Consider the following 16,303-nt stretch of genomic DNA (forward strand, 5'->3'; position numbering starts at 1 on the left):
ATCTGTACTTAAATATTAAATCTAAAAAATCCTAATTTCTCTTTAACAAAAATAGAATTTCTATTAGTGTTCACCAGCTATATTTCACACAAAGTGAAAACAAACTATTTTTAATCATAAAAATAGTTCAGTTCTGAATGTGCAAACACATCAGCCTTTGGAAGGAAAACTCAGCAAAAGAAGTGAATTTTTTTATTTTTTTTTAAATTTTTTTGCATACTTCTCTTCTGCAATGAGAAAAAGTAAAGCTATGTGACTTCTAAGCTGTTTATTAGTAATCTGAGGGGGGAAAAAATGGCGTTCTAGGCCTATGAATAACTTACCAGAAAGGAATTCAGGTGGTCTCGAACAGCTTCCAGTTCCTGAGGAACTGTCAGAGACTGCTGACTCCAGAACTCAAGTCTCTCTTTTGCAGATTGTAACCAGTGTGACAGTTCAACTGATTCACTTTGATACCTGTAAAAATGTTCACAGAAAACTAACATAGTCATTGCCACTTCCTGTTTCCAAAAGAGTAGTCTCTTCCATGTGTTAGAAGAAAATATCCTATATCAGATTTTTAAAAAACAGAGCTTTTATTTCTCTTATCAAATTTCAGAAAAGCGTGATTTAATTTTTAAGAAAGGTTAGGTACCATGTTGTTCATATTTTAACTGTCACATCCACGATTCCTACCCGTGACTTTACCTTTTAGGAAAAATAAGTCTAACGAAGAACTAACTAGTCCATCAACCTATTCAGAGGAGCTGTAACAGTGCCCCGGCCCTGTATCACACAATCAGTTTTTCTGCTTTCCATGAGAAAGCTCAGTCTTTAAAAAGCTTTAGCATGTGTCATCCCAGATCATAAATTTGATTTATTCTTTTTCCCCCCAATAACTATCTGGACATCATTCCATATGCTAAGTAAATGTTAGAATGAGGATAACCTTTATATATGTAATCAATTTATGTATCCTTCTTGAAAGGCTTGTGAGCGAACAAGCCAGAGACACTACGAATACAGAAATCTCGTACATCTCCTAGAGAATGCATTTCAAAAATAGTATATGCACATTACTAAAGGCAGCTAAATGTTCCCATCTCAACATACAATTACACAGAACACCAAGTATCCAGCAATGGCAATACCAGATTGTGCTGACACTACTCATGCTATTTAGCAAAGAATACACCACTTCTCACCACTGGAAAGGGAACTTCTAATTTAGTCATCTAAATAAGATGTCTTCTCACTTCTTCCCACTCACTGTTATCAAGTTTTATCGTACATAAGAGAATGTGATAGCACTTGTACAGAATAGAAGTAGGGTATTTTAGTGTCAAACCATCACATGCATTTCCAAGAACTTTCCTTTAAACGTGGACTATAGAAGTTCTGGGTTCAGAGCAACTTTGAATTCAACAGTGTAATTAAAGAAGCTTATACTGTTCACTGTATCAGCATTTAAGGATGAGAGAGCACTGGAACAGGGTGTCCAGAGAGGCTGTGGAATCTCCTTCTCTGGAGCTATTCAAAACATGCCTGGATATTTCCCTGTGCTACCTAATCTACAGAACCCACTTTAGAAGGGGAGTTGGACTCTATGATTTCTGGAGGTCCCTTCCAACCCCCATGATTCTGTGATTACCTTGTCCAGTACTTCAGTATTGTCTCCAGCCTGTGAAGTTCCTTGTTAACCTTGCTGGTGTTACTCAGCCAGTGCTCCCCCAGTTGGTTCAGCTGACTTTCAAGATCTGAGCAGCTAATAGAAAAAAGTAGCCTTTTCCCATCATCCAGTACCTGGTATAATTTAGGCTGATATTCAGTCAGGTTAGATCTCAGATGCTGTAATGACAGAGGAGAGAAAGTTAGCTTTGCAAGTTTATGCTGCTATGCTTTCTCAATACTCTATTTTCTTTTATTGCATTTGCAGCATGTCCAGTGTTACCTATGCACATCATATTTTTTCCCTCTATAGAACTCACTGAAACTCATCAAGCAGATAATCTGATTAATTTTGAATCTAGATGTGGCCACAAAGAGAAGAAAAAAAAAAAATAGTATTAAAACTTATTTAATAGTAGAATCTAATTATTGTTATTCAAATAACCTGATTTATGAAACTGACAAGGCAAAGGAAAGAAGAAAACAGAAACAATGTCTAGCACTAAACAAAACCAATACTGATAGTTCATAACTGCTCCCAGATGATATATTGCTTAAGTTCTCCTCATAGCATTAAAAAAGCAGAAAGCTGTCTGGTAAAAAAGAGTATACATCGTAAATTCAGATTAGAAAAGAATGGAAAGTAAATTTGCAAGAAAAATGTGTCAGACATCTTTTTGGAAACAAAACAAGAATATTCAAAGTACTTCGTATACTACAAAGCACACAAAAAAAGCACTGGGTTAGAACTCTGATTCTGAGAACAGACCAAAAAAAACCAAACAGGATGTGGTATAAAAGCTGCTATTGCAGGTGAGAAAGAGGAAGATAACTCAAGGAACTGCAGGCTGACTAGCTTCATCTTGCTCTCTAGAAGGATCGTGGACTCCACTTCCAAGAACAAAAAGAAAAAAAGCAATCAGGAATACTCAGTATGGACTGTCTAACTTGACTAGTTTCTCTGACAAAATTACTCTGTGGATGAAGCTGACTTCAATGTGGCCTTTGATACTGTCTCCCACAGCACCCTCCTCCAGAAGATGAGAGTGAAGGCTGGAGAAATGCTGCATGGCTTGCACTTCTGGATTCAAAAATTAGTGATCAAAGGCTTAATGTTTGGCTGGCAGTCAGTAATTAGTAAAGTAGTACAAGGATTGTTGATATTGGAGCCCAAACATTTTCAATATCATAGGTAATGGCATGGATGATAATAGAGAGCATTCTCATGATAAATTTGTGGGTGGCACTACTAGATGGGGAGTGTTCACACAAAAAAGGCAGACTCGGAGTCCAGAGGCACTTTGATAAAACTGAAATCTCAGTAAGGCAGGAACCAGACAAAGTTCAAAATGAAATGGAAATTCTGCACCTTTGGCATAATAACATTCCTTCTAAGTACAGACTATTATAGGAACAGCTGGTAGTTTTAGCCTTGCATCTATCATAATGATTACATCACTTATGGGGCACCCACAGCACTGGCATACATTAGAGTGTGGTCAACAGACTTATATTATTTTATCATCTCTATCCATATGGTGCTGGTAAGATTGTAGCTAGTGTATCCAATTTTGCCCTGTCCTCAACTCTTACCATGTTCAAGAAGAAGAAACCAGTCCAGGACATTTATGGACCTGTAGCACACTTTTAAAAGGAGACTTGGGGAAGTATGCTTGTTTTGTGTTAGCAAATAGAAGACCAAAGGCCAGTCTAAAAAAGGCCAATAAATATTTGGAGTAGCATTAAAAATACTATGGTAATAAATGCCTCTTAGTAGTGACACACAACATAAAAATGATAATGGTCACAAGCTGAAAGTTAGAAGGTTTAGATTGGACATTATATGAATTTTTTTCAGTAGAAAGTAGTACAGCACTGCAGCTGGCCCCCAGCCTGACTGTAGGATCTCCATTCTCAACAGTCTACTAAGTCTTGTCTGATTCAAACCATTCCAACTGTCCTTCCAAGTGGACTCCAGCTAGAATCACTACAGAGGTCCCCTTCCATCAGACTTTTCCATACAGAATAACTACAAAGTACCTGAAAAAGTTTAATCCGTTCTGTGAGCTTGTCTTCTGTCTCTTCCACCAAACCAACTGTGGGAATGTTACCTTCGACAGATTCCAGTTGTCTGGTAAGTTCCTGGTAATTTTCATCCAGATGCATCCAAGTCTGTAGGCACAAATAAGTAAGTGTCTATATTTTTTATTCCTGAGTGAATTTTAAATATATTACTTGCTTTCTCGGTCTTAAATACTACAGCTGCACTGTTGTGAATGTACAGAAACAGCAGTTAAAATGTCTTAAAAATCTACAGTAAGACACCATCTCTTCATGAAGCACAGCTTTTGGTCAGAAAACGCCTGTCACATAAAGCTAAGCAGTTGTTTCAAATTTAGAGGAATCCAATTTATGCCACCTGAAGTTCTCAATACAAAATCACATGCTGTCCATGAGTCCCTTGTATGTACAGCAAGGAGGAATGACATCCATCAATTCAGTTCACACACAGAAAACCACTGTAGGGCATCCTAGTAGTAGATTACAATGGATATACAGAAAAGAACAAATTATTACCTCTAGAATGTATTCCAGCTCCACACCTCGTTTATGTGCCAGCTTTAACACAGTTGAAGCTTGTGTCATTAGTTCTGAGTGTGATCGAGTTTCCTTCAATAGGGCAAGACTACTCATCTTTCTAAAGAGTGTTTCTGTCAGGATCATGTGAGACTCCAACCCCTGAAAATATTCCTGATAGAGAAGAGGAAAAGAGAATAAAAGAAGGAAAGTGCAATCTTTCTTCAATTCATTACTACTAAAACAACAAATTAAGAAAATAGCATTATAATCAAGTATAGGCAGATACAGAATTGTAAACTTTTCCCTCCAAAAACAATTTACAAATTACAATCAGGACATTTGCCTTTTCATAAAATGAAAGAGGTTACTCTTCATATGCAAATTCAGTACTCTAATTCTATGAACAAAAATAGTTTAAATCAGTTATAAATCATTTAAAAATTCTGCCACATCAAAAAAATGCAGACTTGCTGTGCATGGTCTTACTATATATTGTGAATGTCATTAGCAAATTTAAATTTCCACTGGAAAAAAAACTGAATGACAGATGAAAGTTGCTTTTAAAATGGAGAAGCAACTATAATCCAACTGGATTTACCTGTAACAGAGCATCTGAAAGTCATTTGGTCATTGATTTACACTAGCCCACTGTTCAGAAAAGGTCCTGAACATTCAGGATTTAATGACTAGCAATTTACTGTATACAGCCTTACAGTCAATATCAGTATTGAAATAACCCACAGTTTCTTACCTTATGCTTGTCAAGTAGTGACTGAACCTCTTCCTTAGAAGCAACAATCATTTTCTGGTCACCATCCATCTTTTCTTGGCCTGTTTCTACCAGATCAGACAGGTCCTGCAATGCCCGCTCATACTGCCTCTTAAGAGCCAGATTCTGGTTCAGGTCACTCCGTCTGGATCCAATTATCATCATCACCTCATCATACATATCCTTGGGGGCAAAAAGCATCAATGATAATTCTTATTTCTTACCTTATTTTTCTAACATAACCTCCACTTCACTGTCACTGTATTATATTTCTCTCAATGCTAGCATAGTAATAATTATTCATATATAAAAAACAGATACACCATTGTAAATGGTAAATTAATTAATCAGCATTTAAAAAGAGAAAAAGTAAGAAGCACCTGCATCTACTTCAGGCGCATACAGGGAATAAAGATAGCAGAATCCCAAAGTACAAGTAGCAAAGGAGTAAGAGTCCTCTAAAACCAAACTGGTGTGGCAGCTGTGCACTGAAGATGCTGTTTATGTTCTGCTTCTTATAATGTAGTGTACTGTACTGACCCCATCTTGGCTACACAAAGTACAAGCATCTCACAGTCAGGCTTGTCTTCATTTCCTGCTTCAGCACAGGAAGAAATCTGTGCTGTAGCAACATACTGTTAGCAGGCAAGTTACCTACTACCTATAAGGAAAAAACCAAACTAAGCCCCAAAGTGAAATAGTACAGAACAGCACAGTGTAGAAAAGCGTAGTATACACATTCACAGTGTGCCCGCACTGGCAAATGCAAAACATGCCAGTTGGAAGAACAAGTTCCTGTTGCTAATTGTCAGCTTGCATACATCAGCTACAGAAGTGAGAACACCATATAGATGTTTTCCTTCACTTGGACCAGACTATTTAACTAATTTGGTTTTGAGAATTATATTCTCAGAACATATGTCTGATTGTGAGGATAAGATCAGAGTCGCACTGGGCAAAGACTTATCCAAGGCAAGGCATATGGAAAAAATAAAATATTTCCAAGATCATCCAGCTCTAGAACAAAATACCCACATTGCAACTGCTGCCGTCTCTCCCAGATTTAAGGAGAGCCTTAAAAAGTTTGCATAAATTTGCACTTAAGTGGAAGGACACAGGATATTTGAAAACCTGTGTGCATGAATGAGATAATTTTTTAGTTTAGCATTAGGGGCATTTTTGTGAAAACAGAACATTTCCAGTTTCAGGTCGCACTTACCATCCCCCCTTCCTATCCTACCTGTCCTCATACCTCTCCCTCACTGTTGCTTTATTTTTGAAAGGGCTGATGTGAGATAGAACTTAATATCAGATCAACAGAATGATGAAAACAGGGCTCAACTTTCAACCATATGTTTTATGTGATAAACGCTGTCCTTGTAAGCAGAGACTTGACAAGAGCAGAAAATAAACACACTTTTTTATGGTATATTGTTATGATTAATATTGATAATATTGATGTTAAACAATTTGCAAAAGCTGAAGTAGAAAATCTAGGGGAACAAGGCAGAAAACTATCAATTTATATGAAATGTTTTAAAGTACATATTACATATTCCTCAAATACTTTATGAGCAAAAAAAAAGAAAAAGTACTGATACCCTTCTATCACCATACACCTCTATAATAGTACTTATGAACCTTACCTGCAGCTTAGATAGCTCTTGTGAAGAAGGCTGGTCTATTTGTAGCTTATCTACACTCTTCTTTAATTCACTGATTCCAGCATCTAATTCCTTCAAACTTTCTTCTGCCTGCGTTATGACCTGTATTTGAAAAAGCATCCATTTATACTTTAAATAGAAAGTCTACATTTTATTTATCTTGCCAAATAGAAGATAGTTGGTAATACCTGAATTTGTTCTGTTTCTGGTTTCTCAGCTGCCTCCGCTAGTTTCTGTAGAACCAAGTATTTGCTATCAGCTACTGAAGTAAACAGGAGTTTCAGGTCATTCTAAAGGAGATATCAACAACAAAAAAATTATAGTGAGCCACTGTACAAAACAATTTAAAAATATAAGTACCAAAACTTTTAAAGCATTACAATGATACAATATCAGCACTAAGCCATAAAAACTATTCAAAACGTCAAGCATTGTAATTATCCAATGCAAAAAGTGACACATTTCTCAAAGTACATAACTGGATATAAGTGAGCAAAAAACGTAAAGCAACTACTACTAAAAACATAATCTGTGAACTTGGCTTTTCCTTCCCAGTGAGAGGAGTTAGTTTTACTTAACAGAAATGTTACTCTTCTGTAGTTCATTCTATCGTATATGCCCTCAAACAAGCAATATTATATTTTTTTAAGACAAGGTGTTGCAAACTTGAGCAAATGAAACAACATAGTAAACAAGGCTTCCACACAGGGTTATCTACGCATTACAGCTTTTACCAAGTTAGAATTATTATTATTGCCATATATCCATTCCAACCAATGTTCTAATATTGTAAACAGAAAATAATCACAACTTCTTTTTTTTTTTTTTTTTTTTTCCTAAGACTTCCAGCATTTTAAGGGTGGGTACTGTTGAATTTTTTTATTCATTAATTTTTTAATATTTTTTTTTCTGTAATTCACATTTTTTTTCATTAAAACAATATTGGAGGTTTTATGCTTTAAGAATAAGATAGAAGTTGAAGGCCAATTAAGATCTGAATGTATTTCTGAAATCTGAAAAGATCTGTAAATGCACACATTTCTTCACTTTTTTTGTCTTGACATATAGTTTTTCACAGAGTAATAGGACAGCATAATAATGGTCAGAAAGGCAGAAATCAGTACTGCTTTCATTTTATCTCAGCTAAAGGAAAATGTGTACTTTATCATATATGCTATCACAAAACTTGTATCAAAATTCTCTTTGCATTGAGAGTCATGTTCTTTATGCTTGCATTCTATGCATAACCTTGTCAGTTCCTTCATATGGACATCATACCTTGAAGGTCATTATTTCCTGAAGCCTTTCTTTCATCTGATGGCTTCTTTGGTTTACTACAGACTCTAGTAAGGTCAGTCTTCTCAGGAGACAATCCAAAGTGTCTTCTATAACCTCCCTATTATCACCATTCTCAGGAAATATCTGAGTAAATAAATTCTTGTTCTTATCCATTTCTTCTGTTATGTCTTTGATTTCTTTGGCAAGAGACTGATTTTGGAGAAAACAAAGTGACAATGAGACATTCTAGGAAAGGAATCAAGTATACTGTCAAAACCATAGTCAATTTTGCAGCAAGGTAGTAACAAAATTGTTAAAGACTAAGTTATGCAACTGACAACACAAATTCTGACAACATAAATTCTCATTCTCAACTCTCATGTTGATAAGTTTGTACTCTTTCAATATCCCAGAGCTTTCCTCCTCTTTGTTTACTTAATTTCAGTTTCAAAAGAAATAGATAAATAACACTAATACTAATAAATAGATTAAAAAAGTAGAGAAAGAAGTCTATGTTTAATTCTCTTCTGACCAGGCAAAATTTGGGTTAGATGCTGCTTTCTAAAATAATAGCTACATGCTCAATAAAGTTACTTCTAAAAGCAGCAGTATATTGCAATGCAAAGAGATGACAGTGACATGTTATTTAAACAGGCTTCTAAAATTTTCATTCTAAACCACAGCATAAATGCTGCCTTACTGACAATTAAAAAAAAGTCCAGTTCATGGATTCTTTACCTCTTGTTTGAAGAGGTATGTTTCTGTTTCTTCCTCTGGCAGCAGAGCTGTAGCAACAAATACCTGTTCTTCCACACCATCTAGCCATAAGGAGGTAGATGCAACTCCATCATACAGCCTCCGTTCAAGATGTAGACTTTCCTTCTCCACCCTTCCAGCCTGGGTTAAAAAAAAAAAAACAAAAAAAAAACAAAACAGAGAAAAAGTACAAGATACTCTCTCTCACTTGGAAATGAGTAAATTTCCTGTTGGGAGTTTTTACAATAAAGTGAGTTCTGCTGCAAAACCAATGTAAAGACAGTTGTAATGTTACCTCAGATGACACATCTTCAAAGGCCTGATTTAGTTCAACCAATACTGGTGACACAGATGATTTCTCCTCATCCCGTCCATTCTCCTTATATGAAGGCAGTCCAGCAATCAGTCTGTTTGGTCTGCTATAGAGCTGTTAAGAGAGACATATTAATCAGATTGCTCCTAAAGTAAATACAGATTCTACTTCTAACTGTGGATACAAAATAATGGCCCTTACATGAGTGTTTCACCACAAATATTTTATGTAGAAAATAAATCAAAAAGGGATTCATCTGAAGTGCAAAATAAGTACCCGTATTTTATTCCAAATAATTGTTATCCAATGAATACAAGACATTTATATCATTTCAATTAGATTTTAATTAGACTAGATTTAATATCATTGAGCCTGGGACTTTTGACAGTAAAATACGGGATGCACATCAGTACATGCCTTGGAGTGTACCCAGATTATCTGATAAATCTCTGCTTCTTTCAGTAAAAATTCTGTGGCTGAAATCACTTGGTTCTTCATCAAATACCAACAATTGTCAAAGAACAAAAAATTTAACTAATAACTTCAAACAGAAAGTATCAGTTTTCTTCCTAACTTGTCACCAGAGTTTCAGCTAATTTTAGAAGGGCAAGTTGTTACAGAATTGTCCTGAAATACATAAGTAGATCAAAATTTTGTCTAAGCAATTCTTTCTTTTAATTTAATTCACCTATGGCAATGCAATTAAAATCACCGAACAAAAGCAATGCTAGTGACAATATTTAAAAGTTTTTAAAATATGTCACAAAAAGTAAATGCTCCATATTCTTTGCTTTATCAGCATCAGCTTAATGCATTTGCTATGCACATACTATAACTTATGTTGTGATAACTCCTTTCAGAGAGAAAAGGAGAAATTAAAAATAACTACCAATTGCTCTTGTTCCAGAGTTTTCTGGAGAAGCTTCTGCTTGGTATTGAATTCGTGGTGCAGGCTTTCCCATTTTATCTTCAGCTGCTGTTCAGGTGATGATTTCTCACCTTCCAAGCACAGCTCTGAAGAGAGCCTCTGAGGCTTCTCACTGTAATTGGAAAACACAGAAAGTTTCAAGGAATACAAAAGTTATAATACTGTAAGGTGTTTATTTCATTTTTCAGTTCAGAAATTCTACATCAAAGTTAAATGCTACTTTTACATTTTTTTCCTTGTAATTTTTTTTTTTTTTTTTTTTTTTTTCCACACAGACATCAGCTATTATTCACATAGTAATGCTGGACCAGAAAGTAATAGTAACTAATCCACTACTTGTCTAATGAATCCTAACAATTTGCAATTTTAACGTGCTTCTTGATAGTAAAAGGTATTTCTACATGCTAAAAGAGATCTACTGGCACAAAACAGTTTAAGTTACTGTGTTACCAGACCACTCAATTATAAACCAGGACTCTAGTATCCCATGTGACATATAAAGGTGACAGAACAAATATTAGAGGATTATACATGGAAGAGAGACATAAGTACAGAAATGGCAAGGGATAAAGTCAAATAAATTTATTTCACTGAAAAAAAACAACACATTAAAACATACCTTATACATAAGCCTTCTGGAATACCTTGCTGCGTTAGGATTTCTTCTCCACGGCATGCTACTGAACGAAGCAAATTCTTCTGCTCTTCTAGCTCTTGTTCCAGTTCCTAACATGGCAAAAAAACATCAAACAGACTGCTTCTGCCTTGGAAAGATATGTCAAGACAGCTGAACTATTTCTGATACAGATTACTTGACAACCTAAACTAGTATAAAATCTCCACCCAGGGAGACAGAAAAATTGGATACATAAACTAGGTGGACTGATGAACTAACTGACTGATGTCCCGCAGTTTCTGGAATCTGAGCCATTGAGAATGCCTGTGCATCATGCAAAATAATATATTGTGTGATGTGCATATTTGTTGCTACTATAAAGAGTATTAATACTTTGAAGAAATACCATCATCTTACAGTAGCTTAAAACACTAATTCAATTTAATTATTCTGATACACAATGGAATTACAGAGTGAGAAATGAGTTGTTGATAATCATACAGAACGTCTAGTCTCTCTAGCTGTTAGCTGTTACATATATAACAGATGCGCAAGTACAGGAACAGTGGACAAGTAACAGTGTAAATCAGAAGATTTCAGTGCAAAAAACTAATAAAAATGCCTCAAGTATACTGTTAAATATAAGCTAAAGATAGAAGTAAGATGTGAAACACCAACTTTCTGTTGCTGCAGAGTGTTCTGCTGTTGCTGTGATCGAGTAGTCCTTGCTTGTGCCAGCCACTCTTGGACACTGGGACTTTGTGAGGAAACCAAATCCAGATTGCTCTCCTCCTTTTCTTGCAGTGATCCCTGCTTTAAGAAATAGTTAAAAAAACAAAACAAAACAAAACAACAGAAAACACTTGTATTGGTTGCAAGTCCAGTTCACCACCTGAAAATTACATGTATGACCATCTTCCAACACTCATAAATTCTGAAGTGAGTTATGACTTCAGATTTCTGACCTAAGATTCATATATCACCTATGTTTCATTCTGGACAGAAAAATAGTGCCTAATGGTTCAAACACTTATAGAACGCTCTTTGAAAATATGACATGCTTAGTGTTCCAGAGAGTCTTTGTCTGAAATGAGGCAGAGGCCAGGAGGGTTGTAGGTATCTGATGACTACCTCAATGACTACCTCACTTGGTGCTCTTTACAGTAATAGCTGTGATGGATCTCTGCCACTGGTGTTCCCGGCACTAGGCACTTTGTGCCAAGTAAGCTGCAGTTAAGTAAGACATTTTGGTTTTGGGTGGCAATGGACTTGAAAACTTTATGTAGAGTTAACAGAACTGATTAGGGGATATAAACTATAAAGGGAGCAAAATAACTAAGCAGCTTTGTAGTGTTGAAAAGAGTCATTAGCATGACATAACTTTGTTTCACAAAGGATTCAGTTTATGGGTGACTAATTCAGTCTGTGGGTAAACTTTGATTGTTTGCTTCCTAGAAGCAAGTTTCTAGAAAAGCTAATGTGGCTGGAATGTAAACAGTATCATTTTCAGGCTATTAGAATAGGGAAATAAAATATTATCTGAGTGATAAAGAGGATCTAATTTTTAAAAATCTAATTTAAGTAAATGTTGAAAAAAGAAAGTAATTCTATTATATCCTATATACTCCAGGGACAATTCCTGTTGTACTCATAAATTCCTTTAGCTATCAGACCATAGGTTTTCATTGCCTTTAGGCTGATTGATTGACTTCTATTAGATTTGGACTCTTCTCAGCTCTGTAGAGGTTTAAAATATAGAGTATTATATGGTCATTATGACAAATTGTAGTCCTGCAGTTCCTACAGTAGTAAAGAGAACAAAAAGTTTTGCAGTTTTATGGATGTAAAGAGGTTCTGCAAATATGCTATTATACCTACAGCTTAGTACGAAATTAATTATGAAAACACAGTTATAATTAATTCTACAACTAGATAATATAAACACTTGCATTTGATTTCTGTCTGAGGGAACATAAGTTCCTTTATGGTCCTCAGGGAACATAAGTGGTTGAAGTTGTCTTTTTTTTCTGCAACACAGAAATAACTGGTAATTCCCTAAAGAAAATGGTAATGAAAGGGAAAATTCAAAGGAGTTCTGCATTATGCTAACTCGTATCAGATATACTATGGTGGAAATTATGTTGCCTTTGCTACCACTGTCACACTTTATTATAAAAACTAAAACGTTTTCCATTTTAAATTCAGGATCCTGTTTTTTGTTTGTTTGTTTTTTGTTTGTTTGTTTCTTAATGTTTGTTTGTTTTTTAATAAGAAGTCTACTTTTATTATCCATAAGTCACAGATGTTAGAAGATAGCAGTACAAGGCAATGTTTCATATGTCTCTCAAAGTGCTCGAAAAATGCTGCATTTGGAATCATTACAGCTTGGAACACTCCTGCTTCTGCACGTTCCTGATGATTTTCCCTGCATTATGTTACGAATAAAAATTTAAGACTTTTTTTTCAGATCATTAATGACAGTTAATTAAGGAAAGCTATAATTGTTAAAGGAAATGACAGCATCTTACATTGTTTACTAAAAAGCCCTTTGCTACAGGAATTACAGATTTCTGCTTGAAAGAAAATACAGCTTGGCCTTTACTGTACCCTGGTCTTGTAATGCAACTTCAGAGTATTTCCTGTGTGCAGGCTTGTCTATGCTTCTGGGAAATTACAAGGCTATGGCATATCTAAAGTATATGTTTCTTATATGCATGACCAACAATGCTGTTATCATGTAACGTTTTTCACAGTTAATGACAGCTAGGAATTTGAGTTAGTTTTGGTTTTCTTGTTTGTTTCTTTTTGTCTATCACATGCTCAGGGCCTCACTCCACAAGAAATAGTATAAGATAAAATAAATAATAAAAGTAATAATAATAATATAAGAAATATTGTATGCCTAACTGTTTGGAAAACAAAACAAAACACTGTAAAGGCAGGGCTAGAATTCAGGAAGACAGAAGCTGCAATGTATATTCTAGCTGATTTAGAAATAATTATGTTTAATTTAATACCCTCTTCTGAGGTTTTTTGTTTTTGTTTTTTTTAAATGGAAGAAAACCATTTTCTTCCATAATTCCTAGGTGAAGTCTAAAGATTGCTTACAATTTAAAAGGAAATTTTGCATGCACGTGGCATCTTAAATACAACATAATCTGCATCTGGGAATTATTTTGGTACTATTATAGACATAAAAACATTAAAAAATCTGTTTTATAAGTTTAAGTTAAATCACACCATCATACTTTAAAATACAACAGCAAAGGTTATGTTAATTGCATGTAATATATCTGAATACAGTATTATATTCCCACTGTCACCAATAACATTTTTCACTCACCTAAATTTATCTAAAAATAACATAACATTGAAGACCGGGAAAACATCTTTTTGTCCCTCACAACAGATACTGTTCTTGGGTCAAAATATTAAGCATATTGTGTATTGCCTCAGTCTTAGAAGGAATAACAATAAACACCTATGTATTTTTCCTTACTTTATTTTTTGTTTGTTTGTTTCCTTAGTTTTGCTCAAGCTACCTCATACTTTATGTTACCCAATCACTCTGGACTAAAAATAGTTGTTAGCACATTAAGTGACTTTTCAAGCTAACCTCTCAGTGGAATTTAATCTGCATTACAAGCCAGAAATCTTTGAAGCTTATCACGTTTAATTTGCACAGCAAAGCCCAGAGAAGAAGTAAAGGAAAAGGGGAGGGGGGGAGGAGTGATGTGCCACAGCAGAGCAAGAAAATTCTAAACCAGGAACTTGGATGTGTTTCCTGCATGCATTCACTTCTCCACATGCTAATTTAACCTGAAGAGTGACTGAAGCAATTGTTAAATAAAATTAACCAGTTGCAGTAAGCGTAAGCAAACCAGTGCTTCTCAGAATAGAAACATAGGATAAGATTACATGTTCCTAGAATATTTTGTTTAGTGTAATGATGGCACTGAGTATTACCCATATTTAAAGGCCTTTCATTACCCAATGCTAACTGTAGTGTTAGCAATGCACACACGGAAGAATGTGTTCAGGATTTTTCTTTTGTTGCAGTGAGGTATCCTGACCTAGTGAACATGCAATCTAAAGTGACTTTCAACAGGAACAGAGTACATTCAGACCAAACCAATTATCTACCTAGTTTATAATTGTCCTTTAAAGGCAGACAGTGAAGCTCAATAGCTTCACCATAAAGCAGTGCTTGAAATGATAAGCTAAATTTTACTATGCAGTACTTTATTTTGAGTGTAATTCCATTCACTAATTAAACATTAAGAGCTCAAAATAAATCAGCAGAGTATTTTCACTCCTTTTCCTCATTGCATAACACGGCCATGATATCCCTCAAAATCCTGCCCACTGGGACAAGTGCAAAAAGCCACTTACCTGAATGTTGATCTGTTTATCATGGAGAACTTTCTGCAGCTCCAGAAGACTGCCCTTCAGTGTCCTGAGCTTCAAAGCCAGCTGCTCTGCCTCATCTTTAGTGTGAGCTTTCCCTTCCATAAGCAAGTTCTCGTTGTGCACAGAAAGCTCTGATAAGGCCACCACCTTCTGTTCTATTTCAACCAGCATGTTCTGCAGCAGCAAAAACAAAGAAGCAAATTCATACATTCTCTAGCATCTCACTTTTCCTGGCAAGGAGACCTGTGGCCTACCTCACCTGCTGCAAAGCTAACAGCAAGTCAGTTTTTCATTACTTTTCAGTCCCATTTTAAAGTCCTTATGAAAACATGTAAAAACATTTGCATTTGTCATCTTTGTTTGCAGCCTTTTTTCAAAATTGGTAATTGAAGAGTTGAGTTATTTGAAACATAAGATTTGTTGCAGATGAGATGCTACTTATTTTCACAATAATGGTAAATAGTGGCTAAGATGATAGTCTGACATCCATAATGTCAAGAAATAGAGCACACAGAGTTACTTCTTTCCTCTTCTTCCATGTGCATTTAGTGAAATGCTTCCTACCTCCTCCTCTGTGCTGCCCTGGCTGCATTGATAAGCTTCTCTTCTCGCTGTTTGCTCTTTCTGATTGGTGCATGATGGACTAAAGGATTTCTGAATAATCCTCTTTAGTCTAAAGAGAGACTTAAAGTGACAAATCTCTGGCATGTTTATTCTCAAAAGCTACTTTCTTGTTGTTCCATTAACCATTCACATATTACAGGCATGGTGCATATTTTAATCTTCCAAATTCAAAGTTCATATTTGCTCAAAAACCTAGACTTATATCAGTTTGTTTCCAGTGTTCACTGAAGAAATGTGTGCAGGATAAGACGTGAAGTCTCTAAAATCTGGGAAAAAAAAATATAGAACTTTTAAAAAAAACTTACTGTATCACGATTTTAAAAAACAGTAAAAAAAAGAGCAGTGTTAACTCCTTCTATAGTCATGTTTCCTAAAGATTATGTTTAAAAAAATATTGCTTTGTTCAAATTCACAGGTATATAGAGTGAAAAGGTGTCCTTTGACTCCATCTGCCTTTTCTCTCTTATAATTTTAACTATAATGTTCATACATGTTCATTCATTAATGGAATATCTCCATTAATTTGTGAATTTGGATGACATGGTCTCAAATCTTTTCAGTAAAAGTATATGCAGTTGATTGTTATTGCAGCAAGGAGATTTTCCTCAGTTGTTTTGTAACTGAGTTGGTCAACATTTGTCATGGTTTAATAATTTTGTAATTTTTGCTATCAGTATTCCACATCATAACATCATATTAAGCATGAATAATTTTACTG

The 16,303-nt window shown here is 35.1% G+C and overlaps 1 protein-coding gene across 15 annotated transcripts in view; it reads right to left on the reverse strand.

Annotated features, from left to right (window-relative positions):
• The window catches only part of SYNE1 (spectrin repeat containing nuclear envelope protein 1), a 280,905-nt gene that overhangs the window by 65,238 nt on the left and 199,364 nt on the right, over positions 1 to 16,303 (reverse strand). For 13 of the 15 annotated variants that reach the window (XM_015858221.2, XM_015858220.2, XM_032443843.1 and 10 more), the window contains 14 exons: positions 14,944 to 15,135; positions 11,230 to 11,364; positions 10,555 to 10,661; positions 9,897 to 10,047; positions 8,990 to 9,121; positions 8,677 to 8,835; positions 7,939 to 8,148; positions 6,849 to 6,950; positions 6,643 to 6,762; positions 4,979 to 5,179; positions 4,225 to 4,398; positions 3,688 to 3,819; positions 1,631 to 1,827; positions 324 to 456 (listed from right to left, as the gene is read on the reverse strand). In XM_015858221.2, coding sequence (XP_015713707.2) covers positions 324 to 456; positions 1,631 to 1,827; positions 3,688 to 3,819; positions 4,225 to 4,398; positions 4,979 to 5,179; positions 6,643 to 6,762; positions 6,849 to 6,950; positions 7,939 to 8,148; positions 8,677 to 8,835; positions 8,990 to 9,121; positions 9,897 to 10,047; positions 10,555 to 10,661; positions 11,230 to 11,364; positions 14,944 to 15,135 — 2,145 coding nt within the window. The remainder of the gene's footprint in view (positions 1 to 323; positions 457 to 1,630; positions 1,828 to 3,687; positions 3,820 to 4,224; positions 4,399 to 4,978; positions 5,180 to 6,642; positions 6,763 to 6,848; positions 6,951 to 7,938; positions 8,149 to 8,676; positions 8,836 to 8,989; positions 9,122 to 9,896; positions 10,048 to 10,554; positions 10,662 to 11,229; positions 11,365 to 14,943; positions 15,136 to 16,303) is intronic. The other 2 variants (XM_032443851.1, XM_032443841.1) reach the window with 1 other exon arrangement.

This window comes from Coturnix japonica, chromosome 3, assembly GCF_001577835.2.
Source record: "Coturnix japonica isolate 7356 chromosome 3, Coturnix japonica 2.1, whole genome shotgun sequence".
NCBI lineage: Eukaryota > Metazoa > Chordata > Aves > Galliformes > Phasianidae > Coturnix > Coturnix japonica.